The 24,012-nt window shown below is 40.0% G+C and overlaps 1 protein-coding gene across 2 annotated transcripts in view; it reads left to right on the forward strand.

The window, feature by feature from the left end:
- The first annotated feature begins 1,892 nt into the window (after positions 1–1,892).
- Positions 1,893–24,012, forward strand: part of C8A (complement C8 alpha chain) — a 55,355-nt gene continuing 33,235 nt past the window's right edge. Inside the window, exons 1-5 of one of the 2 annotated variants that reach the window (XM_054573759.1) lie at positions 1,893–2,094; positions 11,516–11,615; positions 16,722–16,866; positions 17,860–18,007; positions 23,205–23,394. In XM_054573759.1, the coding sequence (XP_054429734.1) occupies positions 2,018–2,094; positions 11,516–11,615; positions 16,722–16,866; positions 17,860–18,007; positions 23,205–23,394 (660 nt within the window). In that variant the 5' untranslated portion in view covers positions 1,893–2,017. Of the gene's footprint in view, positions 2,095–11,512; positions 11,616–16,721; positions 16,867–17,859; positions 18,008–23,204; positions 23,395–24,012 lie in introns of both variants that reach the window. The other variant, XM_054573751.1, reaches the window with a different exon arrangement.

A 24,012-nucleotide genomic window follows, 5' to 3' on the forward strand; every position in this document is an offset into this window, starting at 1 on the left:
AGGCAAAAATGAAAAGTGCTGGTAGTGTGTCTATAGGGTTAAAGAAAACAGAGACCTACCTCCCAGGTGGAGCCATCAGTCAGGGGTCCAGGGTCCATGACAGACCTGCTATCTGAGAAGACGCCTGACAGAAGGGTAAGAGACAATGGGTAAAGGAAGCTCAGGTGGAGTGTCCAACATGAGCAGCCACAGCAGTGAGAACGTGTGAGGAAGGGGAGGGGAACCTGGACTGTAATGCGGGGCATACGTAGAGGGTTGTGGCCTGTAAGCCTGCACAGATGGGTTGGACCGCTTTAAAGAGGCATTTGGACTTCTAATTTTACAGACCACAGGGGGCCACCGAAGGTTTCTGACCAGGAGAGTGATGTTATCAGAGGTAATTTTCTTGAAGAGGAATTCCCCAACAATGTACAGGGAGGTATGGAGTGAGGAGAAACTGAGGCCCACTAGGAGTCTCTTGTGGTCATTTCAGAAAGAGCTGAAGCTCTGAAATGGATAAATGGATCAAAGGCAGAGATAAGGAAGGAGAGAAGCTTGGAGGGAAACTATTACAGAGGCAGCAGAATAGAATTTCAGTGATTATGCTGAGGGGTGAAGGATGGGACAGGCAAGTTGAGGTTAAGGAGTTCTGAGTGTTGCTGAGTTCTTGGGTGAAGAGAAAGACATTGGGGAAACCTCAAGAAGGAGGTGGGCTAAGAAGGAAGGCAATATAGCCTACATGTAAAGAGCAGAAAATGAGTTTACCAGTATTGCAAGGGCCCGGGAAAGGGAGCACAGCCTTTTTTTGTGAGGCAGCATTTCCCAGTCTCAGCAGTATTGACATTTTGAGCCAGATAAATTTTTGCTGGGGGTGGAGGGGGTTGTTAAGCAGCATCCCTGCAAATCTAATGTTAATAGATTAATAGGATGTTAAGCAGCATCCATGCCTCTACCCACTAGATGCCAGTAGTACAACCTCCAAACTGTGACAATTATAAATGTCTGTGATCATTGCCAAATGTCCCCTGAGGGGCAAAATCACCCCCCAAATCCCCACTGTTCTAGAGAGATTTGCTCCACATGAGAAAAGCATTAGAACTGGTGGAGGAAAACCTGAGCTACATTTCCCTGGGGAAGGATATGGGGTGGGTTCCATGAATCTGTCTTAGGAACTTGGACTGTGGATGAGACAGGGGGACAGCTAGGGAGTTGGTGGGAAAAGTGGGTTCCAGATGTGCCACCCTGAGCTGCTTCTATGAGTATCCAGACATAACACCCCTCACCACACCCACATCTGCAATAAAAGCACTATGAAAGGCCCATCCTGACTGGAAGAGAAGAGTCAGAGTGTATGAAGGTCTGGTGCTGTCAGTCCAGATGTGTAGCTGTTACTACATTTCTAGAGAATGCTTCTGGAGATAGCTATGTAAGGCATCTGGTCCTCTCAAGACACTGGTATGCTGGATCTTAATGATATCCAACGTCTGGATATCAGACAGTCCATTCAGTGGATGGTCCATTGAATTATCTACATTTCTCAGGCTCCAGATGTTTGGCGTTACATTGCAGAACCCCCATGTGACTGTGAGCATTTTCTTTGTTTTGCTGGCTGTTTATGCCTGAGCTGATATACCTGTATTGTCTTATTTCCATCTTGCAAAACAAATTGATCTGAACTTACACCTTCCAAGGGCCATTTAAAATGACGGTGAAATCTGGAACTGTATCTTGATTTGACTTATGCTTTATTCTGAAAATAAGATCCCTTTGCTAAGCTGGTACTGGTTAAATAAATATCTTATGGGTATTGTTTTTCAAAAGGTCCAAAGGACGGTGGCCTCTGGTGTCCAGGGTTTTAGGGTGTTTGACTAATCAATACTGCAGTAACTAATTAACAGCATCTGACTGAGAATCAAGGGGGTGCTGTTTCAAACATAAGATCTTATGGGTCCCAGCCTGTAGGCATCTTTTACTCCAACTCCCTGCATAGATCATTTAATTCATTCCAGGTGACATTGGCTGGCAGATTCTGGATGAGATGTTTGCTGTTGCTTTCTTCCTGTTGTCTTTAATGACTTGTCAGCCTGCGGTAACCATACAGGAGAAGGTGAACCGGTGAGTCAGCCATATGTCTCTGCAAAATTTGCACATAGGGTTCACCTGGTGGGGAACTAAGACACTTTCATGTTTGTTACAGGCCATTTTAGGCTAGAATGTGACTTCTGTTAGTGCTATTACTAATCCCCTGAAGGATTAGCGGGCAGTGGAAAGGGAATGCACTTGGAGTCAGATGGGCCTGCGTGCAAATCACAGTTCTAATACTCAGGAGCCGGGTCATCTGGACTACATCACCTCACTTGTTTAGGCTTCAGTTTTCCTATCTGTAAAATGAGAATACTAATGCCTCTTCTATAAGAGGTAATGAACATGAAATAAGATCCTGTGTATACAATATACTCAGCTTATAAATAATAGTTGTCTTGATTATTGTTGGACAGCTAACCTCTACTTGTTTGTTTGTGAATCATAAGGATATCTATCTCACAGTGTTTGGGGAAGAATAAAATTAGCTAATGTATATAAAATTATTGGGAAAAGCAAGAGACTGTAGAGATGCTGGGTCATTTCATAGAAACCAGTTTTCCTTTTGCAGTGGGATAATGAATGGAAATGGTATTTTCATATGTACCTTGCATTTTGACCAGCCCACTTCCCTGAATTTTCTAACCTGCTCTCATGTTTTTTTATATCTTAACATTAAGTATTTTCTGGTGCTTAAACAGCTCCTTATTTCACCATTGGGACAGCTTTAAAGCAGTCCTTATCTCCCAAACATTGAAGATTGTAATTAGAGGTATTTTATTCAAATTCTTGTCGGATGATTTAATTTTAAATCATTATTGTTTTTAAATGCTAGAGCAAGAGAGATTTTTTTTTAATTTAAGCAGCAGTTCAGAAGGGAGGAAGGCATTTTTATAAGCAGTTAATTTGCAACTTGTATTTAAAGCAAACACAATTTTGAACAAAATCAGAAAATTCATCTCTAATAATTAGAAGATAAAGGCAAGGGAACTGTGGTAAAGGAAATCTCTGCTGAGATACTCTTAATTATAGAAGATTATGGTTGTAATCCTTTTTGAAAATGAACAAAGAATCCTGATGTTTGATGAACTTATCAAATAAGACAAATCAGTGAAGAGGCAAATTTGAAGTCAAGGCAAAAGAGAATCAATTAAATAATTTACAAAGTGCTGAAGTAGGAAATCATGAGGTCTTTGCATCTAATGCAAGTGTGTCTGACCCTGGCTTTGAAAACAGAAAGCTACATGGTGAAACAACTATGTATTCAAATTCTGGCGCAGGCATTTTGTGTTTGTGTGACCTCCAGCAAGTTATTTACATTTTCTGAGTTAGAAAATGGGAGGAAAGTGAGAGGAAGAATTCAATGCATAAAAAGTACTTAGAACAACGCCTGGTCCTTAGTAAGTATTCAGTGAAAACTTGCTGGTGGTGTTGTGTGAATGTTGTTGTTTTGTTTATTTACATTCACTCTGATGGTTGAAAAAGATTAGAACAAATTTATAATGGGCCAGTTGGCATGGCTCTTGTAGCTTCGTCACTGATATCAAACTTTATAAATTTAACAATGGCACTTTCCTCTCCCCCCAAACAAAATCTTATATCATCACCATTGTTTTAAAATATTTTTCTCAAAAAAACCCATTTTTCTATTGAGACTTTATAATAAGCAAATGGTAAGCATGAGTTAATAACAGTTAAAATGTAGAAGTATATCATATGTTTTCAATGTTAGGGTTCATACTGATTTTATTAAATAGTCCAAGTATGCTAGGGACTATGTGGTGAACTACATAGATAAGCTGCTACACTGAAGGGATTTACAGTGTAGTGGTAGAGTCAGTTAATAAACATTTAAACAAAACATTTCAGTAAAATCTGTGATAAATACTATGAAGGAAACAAATAGGGCCCTTTTTTAGAGGCTATCAGAGCAATCTGAAGACAGCCTGGTTTGGGGCAGGGCTTCTGTAGGGCTGGCACTGAAGCTGAGAGGTGATGGAGGGTAAGGAGGGGAGAATGGAGAGATCAGCATGTGCCAAAGCCTTACTGTGGGAAATGGCCGGTCATGGTCATGGCCCTGAAGGATGGGAGGAGCATAAGAGCAGGGATTGTACCACGAGAGGATGTCAAAAGTGGGCAGAGGCCAGATCACAGAGGACCCAGGGCACTGTGATGGGGAATTTGAGCTTTAGTCCATGTATCGTAAAAAACAACCAACCACTCGATGGTCTTGTAAAAGAGGAATATCATCTGATTTCTAATTTTAAAAAATCAGTCTTGTGGCTGTGCAAAGAAGAGACTGGAGGAAGGCGATGTGGAAGGTCTTGGCTCACTGGAGGCCACAGCAATGATCTGGGTGAGAGCTAATGGTGCCTTAAGTTAGGACAGGGGCAGTGCGGATAGATGGGCAGGAAGATATTTGAGCTACATTGTGAAGGTAATATTATTGACAAAAGTTTCCCAAAGACTGAGTGTGGGGCCAGGGGAAGGAAGCAATTAAAGACCACTGCTAGGTAACTGGCTTGAGCTTCTGTGTGCTATGGTGGTTCCACTTACTGCTGGGTAAAAGGAGAAAATTAAGAGTTTGTATTTGAAGCCATTAAGTTTGCCATGCCTGAGAGACACCTACTAGAGGTATAAAATGGGCAGTCAGATAAACAAAACAGGATTTCAGAGAAGTGGTCCAAGTTGAAGGTCCAAATTCAGGAGGCACTAATATGGATGGTTGCGAAGCTCAGGAAATGGATCTCACTTTCTCAAGAGTGAGAAAAACGGAAAGAGAAGAAGAAAGGCAAGACCGCAACCTGAGGAATTTCAGTTTTTAGAAAAGTCAAAGAAAACTGTCCACTGAGGTAGGAAGGGAGCAAGGAAGTGCAGTACAAAGGGAGTCCAAAGAGGAAAGATTTCAAGAAGAAAACTGGTTAACAGAGAGCAAATAAAACCACCCCAGAAAACTCTCCACTGGATTTAGCAGCAGGGAGGACACTGGAGACTCAGCACTTTCAAAGTCCAATTTACAATACTTCAGTTTCACGATGTAATTTCCATGTAACTGAATGGAACTGGCTCAAGATTATATAATTAGTGACAATCAGCTTTGAATATAAGCTGAGGCAACTTATTAGGTGCCCTGCTCTGGTAATAATCAGGGTTAGGGCTTCCGACCTTCTAGTTTAGGACTGGTAGCTAATTAATTATTTTATGATCTAAATTGCTGAAGTGGCCACAATTTGGGGTCGAGCATTGGACTCGCAAGCTGTATGTTCACCTCTGGGTCTTATGCCCTTTGCCCAATATGCCACCATATTTAAAAAGGCGGATGGCAAGCATCTCACCAGTCCATGGCCCTGTGAAGCTTAGGCATTCAATACATTTTGACTAAGATGGAGAGTTTTATGAGCACATATAGGATAAGAAGGTCAGAGATAAGAAACTAACATGTGTGTTAGGGTGATGCTTAGGATTTTTACATACATTTCATTCCACATTCAAAACAGTTTCACAAGTTTTTATTACCCTTATTTTTAGCGATAATAAAATTGAAGTTCAGTAAGTAGCAGAAACTGGATTTAAATTCATGTTTGTTGGACTCTAAATCCCTTTCTGTTATATTAAAATTTCTTCAACTGTGCTACATAATCTTATAGATGTTACATGAAAAAAAATGATGTGTTCAAAAAAATTGCATGCTGGGATAAGTAAATTAAAATGAGAACTTCTCAGAGCCTTTAATATGTCATCGGGCATTTCAAACCTCCAAAAGTAGTATGTAGTATGCAATTTATCCAAATGTAGCTGGCCATGTAATTTTCTTCTCCTCTCCTACCTCACGTACACCTCTCAGGAACTAGTGTTCCATAAAGAACACTTTGAGAAACCTTGCAGCACCACTATGTTGACTTGTGTGATTCTTCAGAGGAAAAAACTAAAAGCCAGATAGTTAAATAAACTTGAATATAATAGCACAGCAAGGCACATGCAGACTAAACACTAGAATCAAAGACTCCCGAATCCCAGTGCTTTATATTAAATGTCGTATTGCTTGAGTAGATTTTCAATAGCTGGGAGATGCTTTAAAACTATTTGCCCAGATTTACTAGGCCACAGATTTATTAATGTTTCCTTAAGTCATTGAAAAATGGATACAATTCTGTTGGAAAGCTATTGGGCCATATGTGTCACAAGCTTTAAAATCACTATTCTTCAACTCAGCCATCCCATTGTATTGGATATATCTTCAATAAATGACTTAGAAATGAGTAGAAAACCTGGGTGCTTGATAATCTAATTTCTTGATATCAGGGAAGTGAAACAATGTGTAGCCATCATAAACAGTTTATGTTTCTGCTGCAGTACCAAGTGGAAAAGCAGGATATAAAATGCAATACTCAGTATGACCTCAACTGTTTTGAAAATAAAGAGTGAAAGGAAATAGGGCAAAATATTAGTGTTGGTAGGAAGTGGGGCAATTTTTTCTTTCATTATCTTTTTCATGTTCTCTTTAATGAGAATGTACTATTTTTATAATCAGCAAAAAATAATCTACATTAAAAAAATTCCTCAGAATGATAAAACAAAAGGCTGGTCATATTGATGTTGGTTAGAAGGTTGGAGCCCTGTAATGATTTAATGAATGGTCCCGTGTACCTTTTGTACTCTTGCTTCAGTGATAGCATTACTGTGTGTGCCTCTGTCTAGACATCATGTCACAAAGCTTTTAAAACTACGGCAACAGAGCTCTGCTCTGTCTAGGCTTTTGCTTCCATCCATTAATACTGTTTTTTTCCATTTTGACATCATAATGCAGTCTCTGTGGGTTTACAATGACATTATCTTGACAATTCTATAGTGAGATGCAAAACTAATGCTGGAGACATTTTCTGCTCCAAGCCTTCTCTCCCACCTTTTGATGATTAGAACCCTTGTCTTTCTCCATGTTCCTAGGCTTCAAACTTTTATTATTAGGGTAATTTATCAGCAAAATGACACATGGACCAAACCTTGAGTCATTTGAATGTGTAGATTCCAGAATTATTTCATTGGGTTCTAGTTGAAAAATTAGATTTAAATAAATCTCAAAACAATGTAATTTATTTCTCATAAATTATTTTTATTTTTTCCCTTTTCTTTCTTCCCTTCCCTCCCCTCCCCTCCCTCCCCTTCCCTTCCCTTCCTCTCTCCCTCCCTTTTTTAATTCTTCCTTGCATCCTTTCCTTCATTTTTCCCCCCTAAATATTTATTGAGCACTTTACTTGGGTCTGTCTCCGTGATAGGTGCTGGGACTTCAGTAACAAACATACAGACAATACTTGCCTTCATAAAGCTTACAATCTGATGGAGAAAACAGAAATTATACAAATATTACAATTGTGATAATTAAGTATTGAGAGAATGCACAGAGCTTGACCAAATAATATGAAGTGAGTTATCTAAATAGTCTGTGTAGTGAGCAATGTGTTCCTAGGAATCTGATGTTTGTGATGAGATTGAAGGAAATGCAGGAGTTAGCCAGGAACAGAGGTAGACAGTCGGATTCATCCAGGATTGGCTTCTACAGGTAGGTGTGGTCAAGGGAAGAATGGGGCCCAGGAATTCCGGATATAATTAAGATTTTAAAATTTTAGTCATGGAATAAAAATGGGTTATAAAGGGAAATAAAAAGAGAGAGAGCTTAGGAGTCAAGAAAATGGAGGTGCAATGAGGTCCAAACAAAAGAGCAGGGGGGGTTCTTATGCACATAAGATAGAAGAGGCTGTGGAGCACCAAATCGCTATTTGCAGATGACTTGTGAACTAGTGATTTGGAGGAGAAGCTGTATCAGAAAGTGAGAAGGTCCAGGGTGTGACCACCGAAGACAGTGCAGTGAAAAAGAAAGGTCATTGAAGGTGAGGAAAAGAAGCAACTGAGAGGTCAGAGTGTTGGATGGCTCATTTATAGGGATGGTGCGGGCTTCCAGAGCCATGACAGAAATTGGAATAGAGATAAAGTGAGTTGAGCTCTGAAGTTTCCTCTGAAGGGACAGTAGTGGTGGTGTTATATATGTACTAGCATCATTTTATAGATCACAGTCTTCTCAAAGTGTGGTGTGTAGACCTCAAGGAGTCCCTACGATTTTTTTTTTTATATTTGGGGGCAGGGATCTTGTGAGTTCAAAAGAACTTCACAAAAATACTAAAACATTTGACCTTTTTCACTATGTTTCTCTTTGCACTAGTGGTGCAAAAGTAACGGCACGTAAAACTACTGTGGCCTTAGTGCAAGTCAAGGGAGTGGCACCAATCTCACAGTGAAGAAATTAAGTTTTACTTAAGGAAGCCCTTTTTGAAACAGTAAAACATTAATTTTATTGAACCTCAATCTTTAAATGCATGTTATTTAAATATCCTATGTGTCAAAATGGGAAGAGCACATAAAGAGATGCTGCTGCTGCTGCACCAAAGTATGATGGTTGCCCTGTGAAAAAGCAGTCATCTGTGTTGCAAGTAAAAGCAGCCACCTTTCTCCTGGAACATTGTTTTTACTCAAGAGAGTAACTGTCAAACTACAGTTACTCAGGCTTAGATAGTTGGCAGACTTTGTCTCAAAAATGAACAGAGAGCCTATCACTTCAAGTAAATCAAATAATGTTATTGTTACCAATGACAAAATTTGAGCTTTCATGCAAATATTAAAATTGTGGGAAACATATCCATACTGTGAGTTTGAGGACATCACTGGCAATCTTAATAAATTTGGCTTTTTATATTGTATAATATTGAATTAATATTTTTTAAATATGTATAATTAGTGGATCATTATTTTTAAATTTCCAGTGCCTAATGATACCAAAATCATGTATGGGTATCACATCCATTCAACATGTAGATAGGCCAATGGGTTCAATGTAACAGAGTCCAAACAAATTCATTGATATGTTTTCAGATTCCACATTGCAACTAACATTTAAGGAATTATCCCTTGTCCAGTTTTGGGGTAGTATCCAAAGCATATCCACAATTACCTGGAAAGACTATTAAAACTTTCCTCAACTGCATAAATGTACATAAATGTACAAGGCTGGATTTTTTTTTGTAGCATTTAACCAAAGCAACATAAACCAATGGATTTAATGAAGAAGCAGAAATGAGAACCTGACTTCTTTCTACCAACCAGACATTAAAGAAATGTGCAGAAATGTAAAATGATGACATTTTTCACTAATTATTATTCTTGGAAATGTATTTTTAAGTACACTTATGTTAAATACGGTTTGTTATTATAATTTTAAATAGATCAATATATATTTTAAATTTTTCTCAGTTTTGATTTCAAATTTTATGAGTATCAATAGATCTAGCCCACCTAAACAAAAGCTCACTGGAGTTCCCAGTAACATGATAGAAGGTAAAGGGGTCCTAGGACCCAAGTTTGAGAAAGAGTGTTAAAGATAGTCACCATTCTGACTATTTCATTGCTCCCTGTCCAGGGTTTCAGCCTGGGTGTCATAATTTGTCATGAGCAGCAGCTCTGGTAAAAGTAGCATGAGATTGGAAGTACTCATCCCGCCCCCCGCTCCCTACATGAGGGAGATAGTTGTTCCATTTGTTATAGCAGAGGTTGCTTGGTTCTCAGAAGGTGTGGCAATTCTGGTGGTGACAGACAATCTTCCGCCTTTGCCCAGTGGGATGACCAGGCTTTGAAACTACCAGAGCAGGGACAATGCTGTGCTTAGAAGCTCAGGCTTGGAGCTAGGCAAACAGGATGAGGAACAGGAAGTGAGCTTTGCCATCAAGCTAGCTGGTTGAAATTCTACCTCTGTCACCCCTGGGCTATGACTTCGGGCGTTACTTAGCTTTTAAGAGTCTTGACTTTCTTATATGCAAAATAGGGCTGCTAATATTTACCTCCTAGGATTAAATGAGATAATCCATGTAATGTCTATCATGTAGTAATAAAAGCCAACCTTTAATAAACACTTCATAAGCATTTTAATGTGCGTTCAATAACACTATTAGGTAATATTATTTTTAACATAGTTCTACTGATGGGAGAGCCATAGCTGAGAGCAGTTAAATATCTGGCTTGTTTTCAAAGTCAGCAGGTGGCTAAAATTCAGACTGAGCCCTCTCAACCCAAACCCTGTGTTTTTAACCACTGGGCTTTTTGCTACTCTGACTCCAAAAATGTTAGCCTTCCTCAATACTTGTTACTCTAAAAATAGGATTCACATAGAATTAAAAGAGAGATTTTATATAAACCCTCTAGCATCATACCTGCATACAATAGGAGCGTGATAAAATTTTCATTCTTAATGCACATTTCTTAAAAGTGTGATTGACTGGAAGGGAAATGTGCATAGATTTTTCCTTGGCTTAAATTTTGCATCTCAAAATTGATACAGGGAGATGAAAAGAGTTCTAGAGATAAATGGTGGTGGCAGAACAATATGAATGTACTTAATGGCACTGAACTGTACACTTAAAAATGGTAAAGTTAGTACATTTTATATTATTTGTACTTTACCACAATAAAAGAAATTGGAAAAGAAGAAAGGGCAATAGGTCACATATCTTTTATTTTAAAAACAGCACATGTAATTCTTAAAAAGGAAGATAAAATCATTCAAGTGTTGGAAGTACCCTTGGAGCCAAGCCTTTCAAGTAAGAATAACTGAGCGGCAGTGGACATTCCCCTCCTCTTCCTGCTCCATGTCCACCCCCACCTCCAAATAACTTGAAGGTTAAAGGAATAGCTTTTAATATTGCCTCCAGTTCTGTTGCTGCAGGTACCCAGATGCCCAAATCAATGGGCAAACTTTAAAAGTTAGAAAATTCAGCCTATGTTCAGCTATTGAAAAAAAAAAAAAAGGAAATCCTGCCATTTGTGACAACATGGAAAAACCTGGAAGATATTATGCTATGTGAAAAATGCCAGACAGACAAAGAGAATGCTGTATGATCTCTCTTATACATGGAATTTTTTAAAAGTTGAGGTCATAGAACCAGAAAGTAGATGATAGTAGGTGGTTACAAGATGCTGAAGAGAGGGGGAAAATGGGGAGAGATTGGTCGAAGAGTACAAACTTTTGGTTATAGGATGAGTAAATTCTGGGGATGGAATGTATTCAGTGGTAACAATAGTTAATAAAACTGTTTTTGTAGACTTGAAATTTGCTAAAAGAGTAGATATTACGTTCTTGCCCTTCCCAAAAAAGGTAACTGTGAGGTGATGGATGAATTAGCTTCATTGTAATTATTTCACAATATATACGTATATCAAACCATCACATTATATACCTGAATATATATAATTTTTGTCAATTATACTTCAATAAAACTGGGAAAAATCCAGTATCTGTTTTCATATTAAGATGCTTTCATATTAAAATAACTTTTTGCATTTTTAATAACAAAAATAAAAATTATCCCAATAAAAACTTTTAAATTGAAGCAAGGGTCTTTCTCCTCTTTAGCAGAGTGAGCCGGGCTGCTGAGACTTTCAACCCCACAGCAGTTGACTGCCAGCTAGGTAGCTGGTCAGAGTGGACTGAATGCTTTCCATGCCAGGAGAAAAAGGTAAGGCATTGATGACCAGTTTGGAGGCACTTAATGTTTGAGTTGTGTACTGGGCATTCAAATGGAGACAAGCAGCCAGGTCTATAATTCTGGAGGTCTAGGAAGAAATTGGGTCTGGAATAGGTACTGGAATCCATGGACGTGAAGGTGGTAGAACTTTTCTCTGCCTCTCCTGATTCTGTCTGGAAGGCATTATTGGGCAAGGCTGCAAAGGATGTATATATTATGGCTTATATGCAGAGAAGTGGTTATTTGGATAGGGACACACTGATCTCTGATGGCTTCTCTGGGTACTGTTCAATACATTGCCATCTAGTATGGGTCATCTGGAGGGGCTGATGGATGCCTACCAACATGCCTAGCTGCCCATGACCTATGGTGAGCTGAGATAAACCAGAGCATGCCACAGAGGTTGTTCCCAAGGATTCCACTTTCATAAATTGAAAAGGTTGACACACCCAGTGAATAGACATGCTTCTGTCTTGCATGTCTAAGTGTTTCTGAGCAGTCCACAATGGTGGGTGAACTCAGAGGTATACCAAGGGAAGGGGGAACACTTCTCAACGTCGTCTGGCAGGGAGGCATCATGGACTTTGTTCAGAATCCTGGGCTCTGGCTCATGCTGATGAATAAAATACAGACTAGCTTCTAGTCTTTTTTTTTTTTTTTTTTTTCAACTCTCTACAGACAACACATGCCTTTGCTGGATGCACCCAGGGTGAGATGCACCCAGGCTCCTGCCTCCTGCACACTTGTACACCATTGCCTGAACCTTGTCTAACTGGCACTCTACTGTCAAGTATAAACATTTAAACTCTGATTTTACAATTTAGATTCTGTCTTTGCATCTTATTTGCTATGTTACTTTGGGCATATTTTTTATCTTCTCTATGTCATTGATTCCTTATCTGTAAGTGAGAAAAGTAAGAGTGCTTACATCATAGAGTTATTGTAAGGATTAAGTGAGTAATGCACGCAAAGTGATTTTTACAGCATCTGGCCCACGTTGGCTGTTTTTATAACTTCGGACTGTGCCTTCTTCTTCAACTCCATGTCCACTGCTTGAGTTAAACCCTGTCCTTCTCGTATGTGAGTTTTGGCAGAGTCGGCTGATGGTCCTCCTTACTCCAAACCCGCTCTTCAATTAGATGTGAAAATACTTGTGAAAGAGCTATTCAAAACCACAGCATGGTGGAACACAAAATTTAGAGTATTATTCATCTTCAAAACCTGAACTTCGTTGTTCTGACTCTTTCATCTCTGAGATATGCCGGAAATTCCTATGCCCCTGTTTTAATCCTAGACTGGTCCCAAATGCTCATTTTGCTTTGTGATCCTGTATTTGTACTCTGGGTCTCCTGGAACAAATTGTCACAAATAACAGAAATCTATTCTCTCCCAATTTTGGAGATCAGATGTCTGAAACCAAGTGTCAGCAAGGCCACGCTCCCTCTGGAGGCTCCAGAGCAGAAGCTGCTTCTTGCCTTTTCCAGCTTCTGGGGGCTGTTGACAATCCCTGACATGTGGCTGCATCCATCCTATCTCTGCCTCTGCTGCCACATTGCCTCCTACGCTTCTGTGTGTCTCCTTTGTGTACCTGCACGCAACCTCTTTCTGCCTTTCTCCTATCAGGACACTGATGGCATTTCAGGACTACCCAGATAATCCAGAGTAATCTCATCTCCAAAGCCTTAATAAAGTTTGCAAAGGCCCCTTTTCCAAATGAAGTAATATTTACAACTTTCAAGGGTTAGGACTTGATTTTTTTTGTATGCTCATTATTTAACCTATCATATATCCCAAACTGCATTTTTTTCATATGTTGCAGTTTAGATAGCATATAGCATAAGTGAGTGACTTATACATTAAATCAGAATTGAATGACTTTAAGTAATTCTTAAAATAATTAAATCCTGTTACTTAAGTAAAAGACACTCTAGTTTCTTTTTGTTAATATATTTCTTCCTCTCAAAATCACACAAAGATGTGCATTTCTGGAAAGAAACATTATCTACCAGCTAAAAAAAGGAAATTACATCTTAATGACACAAACCACAGGCTACAGCACGAAGTCCCTCAGGGAATGTCTGCACCAACCTTTCTGCAACACAATGTCTTCATTATTTGATAACAACCTAGAAAATAGGAAGCCAGTGGGAACAAACCTCATGTTGGCACCATTATTCCCAGTAAGGAACCACAGGAAGGATAACAATGGCATTGACAGTCACTATTTATGAAATCATTTTTACATACCAGACACTGTGCTAATGCTTTAAATAAATTGTCTTATTTGACTTTCACAGCCAGCTGTATGTGATAGATATCATCATGCCCTTTGCTTGTGTCCCCCATTAAGAAAGTGGCAGAGCTTAGATTTAAAACTCGATCAGTGTGATTCTAAAATGCCCACGTGTCTGACCACTTCATTCCATAGCCTCTCCCTGAACTGTATGGAGAATAAAAATGATATTAGTGGTCACCTAATCCAATTCCCACTCAGCCATAAATCCTTCAGGAGTAGCCCAAGAGTTGGCTATGACAATGATGAGGATGCCGATAACTATGATTGTGGACTGGATGCCAGCAACCAGGGAAAATGCTAATTTCTTTACTGGATTGTCACTAATCTCCACAACACTCTCAGATCTCTCTCATTTTATAGATGAGAAAACTGAGGGTCAGAGATGTTAAGCAATTTACCCAGTAACACATAAGTAGTAAATGGTAGAACTGCAATTCCAACCCAGTTAAAAATGGGATTCATAATAGTACATAACCCCCCAAACTTGTAAGGATTAAATGACATAAAGAATGTGAAGTGTTTGGCCAATAACGAGCACTCAATACGTGGTCGCTACCGGCACCATTTTCATCATGTTGGTAAATGCAAGTTTGAAAACTGTGGTGAACATTTTAAAGAGTCCAAAAGAGAATTGGCTCTATGTTGGTTTGCTAAGCACTCTTTTATGTACTGTATTGTGGGGCAAGATGCAGGTAGCAAAAGAAAATATCCTCATATTTCCAAATCGATTACTCATTATAATCTCTTCCACAGAGTTTACTGATCTCTTACTGTTGTCGTTAACTGAAAAGCCAAGAAGGCAAACGGGCAGGTGTGATCTTTGTCTCTTTTTGCTGCCTCTGCCTCTTTGTTAATGAGTAGTTAAGTAAGCAGACGTTGGCAAGAGGAAAGAGATGGGGAAGCTGTCTGCTGCACAGTCACCTGCCGAATCATTGGGAAAAGACTGCATTGATAAAGATGGTGATGTGGAAACCACTTCTGTTTACTGAGCACCAGTGATATGCCAGGCCCAGGGCTGGGTGCTTCCTCATACATTCTCTCACTTAGTTCTCACAAAACCCCTTTGAGGGGATGTCAATTACATCCATTTTACATGTTAAAAACCAGGAGCTCAGAGAAGGTAAGTGACTTGCTCAGGGTCACTCAGTAAGTGAATCTGGGATCTGAACACAAGTCGGTCGAATTCTCACATTCAGGCTCTTTCAAATGTAGGACACAGTAAAAGAATATTTGGTAATTGTTATTAGTGAGGTCAACTAGGTCAACCATCTCATTTTACAGGTTTGGAAACTGAGGCACAGCGTATCAAGCACTTCACACAGCAAGCAAGAAATAGATTCAGGTCAGGAACCCACATCTCTTGCCTCTCAAATCATTGCTTTCCTACCTACCAACATTCTTGAAGGAGAGGCCTGAATAGTTGATTTAAGGTCAGAAGTGGCAGAAAATATGGGGCTCCATATTGCCTTATTGAACATTTTGCATGGAGCTCTCCATATGGCCTGTTTTGTATTGTTATATATATAAAATATATATGTTATATATAACATATATGTTATATATAACAATATGTTATATATGTTATATATATGTTATGTATAACAATATGTTATATATGTTATATATATATATATATATATGTATGTTATATATAAGTATCCCCTTAACTAGACTCTAGGCTTCTTGAAGGCAAGGATGGAAACTAAATATCTCCAGTTATCCTAATGTTCATCTTTCTCCTTCTACAGTATCATGGATCCACAGAGCTCCAAGATTGGTGTGCATTTTTATTTTTTCCATCCATCTTTCAATAAGCATTTATTCATATGCAGTCAAAGCTGGACCCAGGGCCTCAGATGATGTCTTCAGAGCTCTCTGTGTCTATCTCTTCAGTGGGCTCTTTCTACACTGTAGGCAAGATGACCAATTGATATCAGCAGTTCCCACTAACTTCACTAAAAAGAAATGGCCTTTTCCAATAGTTCTGAAAGAAAATGTGCTGAGAGGACCCTGATGGCCCTACAGTTGAGCCATGAACCAATCCCTGAGTCAGTTGTTGCAACTTGACAGATATGGTGCTCAAGTTATCCTGCCTGGGTCATATCCAGATATCCCTATGACTGAGGGGATGATGTCATCCCCACTTAACCATATGAGCTATGTCTCAAGGAAAGAAGACGGCATGACCAGAAGAAATACAAAGAAATGCAAAGTAAAAGCAACAAACATCTTCTAAAAGTGCCTCCTGTGTACATGACTACAGATCAAATTGTCAAGTGTACAAAGCCACATAAGACATGGCCCTTCCTTTCTCTACCCCTATTTCCATATGCAAATTGTTCCTAAACTAGTGAGAAAGGTAAACAAACAAGTGAACAATCAATCACAACTTTATATGACAGGATCTAGCAAGAGAGGAATGCACAGGGAACTGTGGAATATGTTACTTAGTTAGGAAAGGCTTTCAGATGAGCTGCACTACAAATCTTGAAAGATGAGTAGGAACTAACTGGGTGAAGGAAGGGAAGGAGGGTCTTTCTAGCAAATAGAAAGACCCTAAATATACCTTGTTCAAGCCTTTCATTTGTGCTTGAAGTCCTCATTCAATATTCCAGCTGGTGATTGTGCCACCTCTGGTTGAACATCACTTCTTGTGAACACTGATTTCTTTTTTAAACGACAGCCTTTTTGGCAGCTTTCAATTATTAGACAGTTATTCCTTATGTTGAGCTGAGACCTGCCTGCACCACTCTTGGTTGATTGATAGACAATGAATGTGTCTGGTTCAAAATCTGATTTAGTACCGATACCGGAGCCTGCTGCAGCCAAACAAGTTTGGGGAAACCATCTGCAGTGGTGATGTCTGGGGTGAGACGAGCTGTCACAGAGCCACAGCTTGTGTAACTCAAGCACAGTGTGGACAAGATTTCCAGTGTAAGGAGACAGGTGAGTAGCATTCCAGTAGGATAACAGATGTGCTTGTCAAGCTTAACATGCAAAACACTTTCCTGGGGAGCTTGTTAAAAGGCAGACTCCTGAGCCTTTCCCCTAGAAATTGTCATTCTGCAGGTTTAAGATGGGGCCCAGAAATCTGCATTTTAAGCCAAAACAACAGCCCAAGTAATTTCGTTATAAGTTTGTAGTGAAATCTGTTTATTTAGAAAAGATATAATTCACTCATTCATCCTTTTATTGACTAAATATTGATTGGGCACATATTACATGACAGGCAGTATGCTACCTGCTAGTGATACAGAGATAAAAAAGATAATGTGCCTGACCTCAAGGTACTCCCAGTCTCCTTGGGAGGGAGACCTAAAAGGAGCCGATGAAAATATTGTGGGGTAAAGAGTGGATGGGCATTAGTACAAGGTCCAGTGGGACTCTTTAGCAGGGGGTACATGAATCTGCTTTGGAGAGTCAGAGAAGACTTCAAAATGATACTTGAACTGAGACTTAGAAAATGAAAAAGAGTTTCTAGGAAAAACACTGTACAAAAGCACAGGGATTTAGAGATTTGCCATCAGTCTGGAATAATTGCAGGCCAGGCCTTTGGGAAGAGAGGTAGGGGATGGGCCAGGTCGGTAACCAGGGGCCAGACTACAGCACTTGGAAGAGGAATGGGGAGCCCCTGGAGGATACAGACCATGGGGATGACAGCACCAGACTTTCATTTTAGAAAGATCACTGGGGCTGTAATGTGGAGGCTAGATTTTAGAAGGGAGCCTGGGTCAGGGCCTGAGCTGGGAGACTGCAGGTGGGAGACAATGAGGCTGTAAGGAGGGCAGAGGCAGGGAGGCTAGAAAAAGAACGAAATAGGTTGGAGGGCTGAGGAGCAACTCAGAAGTGCAACAGACTTGGCGACTGTGGATGTGGGTCATGGGGGAGAGGGAGGAGCCCAGGAGGCTCTAGAAGCGTCCACAGCCTCTCCTCTCTCAGGTCGCTGCCTGAAACGCCACCTCGTGTGTAACGGAGACCGGGACTGCTCTGATGGCTCTGATGAGGACAACTGTGATGATGTCAGGGTCCCTGAAAACGACTGCAGCTTGTATGACCCAATTCCAGGGTCTGAGAGGGCAGCTCTTGGGTGAGTTGCTGCCTTCTGGTCATTTTGGGGCATGGAATGATTTTTCTCCAATCATGAAAATCAGTTTTGGAGACAGAAGAGGGTCTTTTTGGAGGATCCTATGGAGTACTTCCTATGAGGCAGCTGTCACTGTCTATCCAAGGTGGTGTCTTCATCAAGAAGGCTAAAACAAAATACCACACCCCAGGTGGCTTACCCACAACAGAAATGTATGTATTTCTCACTGTCCTGGAGGATGGAAGTCTAAAATCAGAGTGTCAGCATGGTCAGGTGAGGGCCCTCTTTCAAGTCTTGTATCCTCACATATTGGAAGGGACTAGGGAGCTCTGGAGGGTCGTCTTTATAAGGACACTAATACCATTCATGAGAGCTACACCTTCATGATCGAAGCACCTCTGAAGGCCCCACCTCCTAATCCCATCACAGTAGGGATTAGGACTTTAACATGAAATTTGGGGGGGGCGGGGGGCACAAACATTCAGTCCATAACAGGGGGCTTGCCAAGTCCTGCCTACAGGACACACTTGTTTTCCATTTTCCCCTCTATATCTACTTGAGATTCCTCCTTTCCTTTCTCCCTTGCTCATTCTGCCACTCACTCCTCTCACCCCAATTCCATTGCCAAGGCCCACCTAAAAAGCCACACCTTCCGTGAACGTTTCCCTGATATCTCAAGAGGATAGCTCTTTTCTGACCTGAATGCACTTCACAGTAGCCCTGTTCACATTCTGCTTTGGACTGCAGTTGCTGGTATAACCAGGGCTAATAGGATGACACAGTGCAAAGAAAATGGGTTTAGGGTGATACAAGAAGGACTTGACTCTCTACTTTACCAGTGGTTACTCATACCTCCCGGCAGTGTCTTCGTCTGTTGATTCTAACTTTATCATATGCATTCTGCTCAGGTATAGTTCCTTGAATGCATCACTCTTTTGTTCTGGGACTTAATAAATTTAACTTCTTCTGAAATTTCCTTCCCCATGTTTCTAACCTGCCTAATTCCTTACCTAGTGTTGCAAACTGATTTTTGTCCCCCTAAAATTCATATCACGAAGCCCTAACCTCTGATTGTATTTGGAGATACTGTTTCTAGGAGAGGTCATTCAGGCTAAGTGAGGCCATAGGGCAGGGCCATAATCCAATAGGACTCATGTCTTTATTAGAGAAAGAGACCCTAGAGATTGCTCTCACAACATGCAGAGAAGAGGCCCCATGAAAATACTGAGGAGGTGGCCATCTCAACCCAGGAAGTGGCCTTGCCATGGATCAATCCTTACAGCACTTTAATCTTGGACTTCCAGCCTTCTAAACTGTGAGAAAACAAATGTTTATTCTTTTAGTCATCCATTCTATGGTATTTTATACAGCCTGAGCTAACAAAGACACCCAGGCAACACTCCTCCACATACTCTTCTGGCTTAGTCCTCTCCTATTGCTCCCAGAATCCTTTGTGTGTCCTACCCTTCGAGAACTTATCCAGCAGGACTGGGACATCTGTTACAATTTCCTGCCTCTGATAATAACTCTCATCATCTCCAGCACCCAGCTCCTAGTGACACTCACAGTATTCACAGTTAGTTCACTGACACTTTGTATTTGTCTTGGATCATGTCCCTTAACTTAAACATAAACTTTTTTTTAATCACCTGAGCCCCAATGTCAGAGCTTTTTCCGTAATAACCTCTCACTGAATATTGGCTGAATTGGAACAAATCAACATGACCAACTGGATCTTTACAGATGTGGAAACAGGGAAATGTAGTAATCATCACAAAGTGACCGACCACGTTGCAGCCCACTCAGGGTCAGGGGAGGGTGCTGTGAAATGCAGCTCTCATTCATTAGGGCCTAATTGCCCTAATATCACAGCCCACCTACCAGACAGGATAGACTCCTATAAGTGCATGTAGGCACACACTCATGAAAAGACTATAAAATTCCATTTTCTTTCAGGCTAATAGTATTAGTTTGCTCAGGCTGCCATGAAGTACCACACACTGGGTGGCTTAAGCAACAGAAATTAATTTTCTCCCAGGTTTGGAGGCTAAAATTCTGTGATCAGGTGTCAGCAGGGTTGTTTTGTTTGAGGCCTCTCTCTCTGGTTTGGAGATAACCGCATTCTCTCTGCGTGTCCACATGGTCTTACCTCTGTATGTGTCTGGGTCCAATTTTCTGCCTTTTATTAGATTACTGCCCTCCCTACTGGCCTCATTTTAACAAGTCCGCAAAGACTCTACCACCAAAATGCAGTCAAATTCTGAGGGATGGGGGTGGGGTGGTCAGGATTTCAACATATGAATGTTAGGGTAATTGAGCCCCTGACACCAACAAAATGTGGTTACTGTAGATTTTGAAAATGACTGTGGGGTGAGCAGAGAAACACAAAATAATCAAAGTTTGACAAAAAAATAATAACCCCCTTATTGGCAAAAAGATCACAGACCACAATCTGATCTCATGTGATTCAACCAGGGGCACTTCAAGTGCACGTCCTGAATGGGTTTTGCCCACACTAGACACTCAAACCAGTTGCATGGCTCCTCCTCCACTCCTAGCAGCTACCATTTTGATGGTTTTTCTATTCAAGATCTTAAATGCCTTTCCTGATATTTCTACTAATCGAAGCCTTTCCTAGATTTTAATTTTTAGTTATTATTACAGAAGCCACTCATATTTGAGGTAACAACTGAAAGTCTTCCTTCACCCTTCCTGGCCTGCACCCACCCAATCACCCTCTCTCACTGTCCTCCCTAGAGCTCGCCTCTGTTAACAGTATGGTGTAGGCACTTCTAGCTCATAGAAAAATGCACTGAGAATACACACTGTTTGGAAAATATACCTATAGTAAGTTTTGTGCATTCTAGACATAAGTATAGTTTACATAAGTGTAATTATACCATATAAAGTCTATAGCTTGCTTTTCTCACATCATAATATATTTTAAAGATTTCCCCATATGTTTTATTGTCTCTTTCTAAGCCACATAATGTTCTGTAGCAGCAAACTATGGCCTAAAGGTCAAATTCAGCCTGGTGTCTGCTTTTGGAGCACAGCTTTTGCCCTACAATGGCAGAACAGAATAGTGGTAACAGAGACCTGCAGTCTGCAAGGCCAAAAATATTTACTATATGGCTCTTTGTTAAAAAAAAAAATTGTCACTTCTTCTCCTATAGTATAATTATGTGATAACTTATTTAACTACTTCCTATTGAAAGAAGATTAGATCATTTCCCATTTCCTCTATTAAACAAACACTGCAATGAACATCCTCATACACATATTTTTGTATACATGTGTGAATATTTCTGCATATATTTCAACAAGTGGAATTTCTTGACTATGTCTTTTTCTTTTCACTGGTGCTCCTGCAACCCCATTTCCAAAATCAATGTAGGCTTAGAGTTTACGGTACAATCTTAGGGCTTATTATTCCTTTGAATTTCTGTTTGGCTTGCTAAAAAGCTTATATTTATAAGCTTCAGACAGAAACATGTTCAATAAGGGAAAAGATAGAAACCGCAGGGTGAAGTAAAGGGAAAAACCCTGGATTTGTGTTCCCCAAAAACTCTATGAGGGAAAATCTAGCTGTGATTACAAAAAATTACTTAATTTTTCTGAGTTTCAATTTCTGCACTTGCAAAACTGTCATGAGGTTGAAAGCTAATGTATACTAAATGTCTGGTAGAGCATATATTCAATTCATTGGAGCTATTATTACATCACTTCCACTAACATGAAGAAAGGGAATAAGAAAGAAAGAGAAGAAGGAAGTTAGCTTGCATTTAATTTCTACTATATGCCAAGTACTCTATAATTGTTCATTTACCCATTGAGCAGGTTTTATTCAGTTTTTACCCTGCTCATCTCACTGCCTTTGTGACTTTCTACAGAGGGAAAGACAAATATGACAAGCTAATCATGAATGCCATTGGACCACAGAAGAGGGACAACCCTCTGTCCAAGATAATCAAAGAAGGCCATACAGAGGAGGCAACATTTGAATTGGATCTTAAAGGCTACATAGGAGTTTGGGAGACAGAAACAGGCAACATTTTTTATGTAACGTAAAAGGCTTTGATTGTCAGGTCTTGGAACTCATAACCAACTTTGAATGTTTTTGTTCAGTTAACTTTCTCTTTTAGATAGTTAAAACTGTATTTCATCTGTTTAACATTATTGTTACCCTAATATGTCAAAAAATGAATGGCCTAAAATATATTATAGAACTTGAGCAGATAGATTTGAAATACCCCAGAGAGGGATGCATGGGAAAATATTTCTAGAAAGGTACTGGGCCAGGGAAAGTAAAACTGTTGAGTGCCTAGTATGTACTATCAATGTTACTTCTGTTTTACTTTAACACTTTCATTTAGACTTCATAAAAACCATGGGAGATAGTTTTATTTATGTCTGTTCTTCAAATGAGAAAAATGACCTTCAGGAAGATTGTAGAATGTGTCCAAAGTCACATTGCTAGTAAGTGACAGAGTTGGAAATTAAACAGGGGCCTCCCTGACTTTCGAAGTGTGCACCTTCCGACATTCAGTGATGCCTTGAAGACAACAGCTTCTCGGAGGATTAGATTCTCATCTTAGCACTATGATTTACACCCAATATTTCAAACCTATCTTTTTTTAAATCAGCAAATCCCTTTTCTGAAAATAGTAGCAGCAACATTTCTTTAGTACTTCATATATGTTAAAAACTATTATGATTCTTGTACACATTTTAGCTGATGTTTAACTCTCTGAGGGCAGTAGTATTAACTGCTTTTTACAAATGACTAAACTGAGGCACTGAGAGGTTCTATGATTTTCCCAGTGTCATACAGCTGTATGTGGCAGAGATGGGAAGGGGTCCAGCCTGTCTGGTTCCTTGCTTGGACACTGGATAATTGTCAATATTTTCTTTTAACTTATTCAGAAAGTCTTTAGGGCTGTGTCCTATGTGAGAGCACTGTTCTAGACACTGAGTAGAGCTGTCTGGTGCTTTGGTTAAAGAGAATCTAAGGGCCCAGGCCTGGCTCACTTGGTCCCCCATTGTTACCCAAGTGAACTTGAAGGTATTTTGAGGGTTCCACAGAACACAATTTGAGAAACGGCTGTTCAGACTACCAGCTACATCTTTCAGAGAATACCTTATGCTATTTTGCCTTTTCAGTGTTCTCTTGCAAAAGCTTCCTGCCCTTTCAATTTAGGTATAATATCCTGACCCAGCAAGAAACTCAGAGCGTGTATGATGCCACGTATTATGGGGGCCAGTGTGAGACGGTATACAATGGGGAGTGGAGGGAACTTCGATACGACCCTGCCTGTGAGCGTCTCTACTATGGAGATGATGAGAAGTACTTCCGGAAACCCTACAACTTCCTCATGTACCGTTTTGAAGTAAGTCTCAACAGGGACACACGTTGGCTACAATGGGCTGGGGGCAGAAAGGAGAGGCTTGTTGGTGGAGATGCCTTGCTCGGAAGGTTTCATTTTTTGTAGAGCTGATTGGGGGCTGAAGGTTCCTCTCCACTCGCCCACTACATGCTCCATGCTAAAGGGCACTGAGAAGCAGGGCAGGGCTAGAGAGACACGTAAGGTAAGTGTGACCACCCACCAGCTGGATCTTGGCTCCACTCTAAAATTGATAAAATAGATTTGGGGCCTATTTTCTGAGTTGTTAGTCAGAAGACCTATTTTTAAGTTGTGGACCAGTTAGAATATAAGGAGTTACAGCTCTCTGTATTAGCAGGTTCTGCATCCATGGATTTAAGCAAACGTGGGTCAAAAATATTTTTTTTAAATGTTACATTGTTGCTGACATGTACTATGTAGTTAAGCTATCTGTGATGGTTGCATCTGTACAGAACATGTACAAACTTTTTTATTCTTGTCATTATTCTATACAATACAGTATAAAACTATTTATGTAGCATTTAAGTTGTTTTAGGTATTATAAGTCATCTAGAGATGACTTAAAATATACAGGAGGTTGGATGTGTGTAGTTTACATGCAAA

Source organism: Pteronotus mesoamericanus, unplaced genomic scaffold (genome assembly GCF_021234165.1).
Source record: "Pteronotus mesoamericanus isolate MK-2021 breed Mesoamerican mustached bat unplaced genomic scaffold, CSHL_Meso_final contig_105, whole genome shotgun sequence".
In the NCBI taxonomy this organism is placed as follows: domain Eukaryota; kingdom Metazoa; phylum Chordata; class Mammalia; order Chiroptera; family Mormoopidae; genus Pteronotus; species Pteronotus mesoamericanus.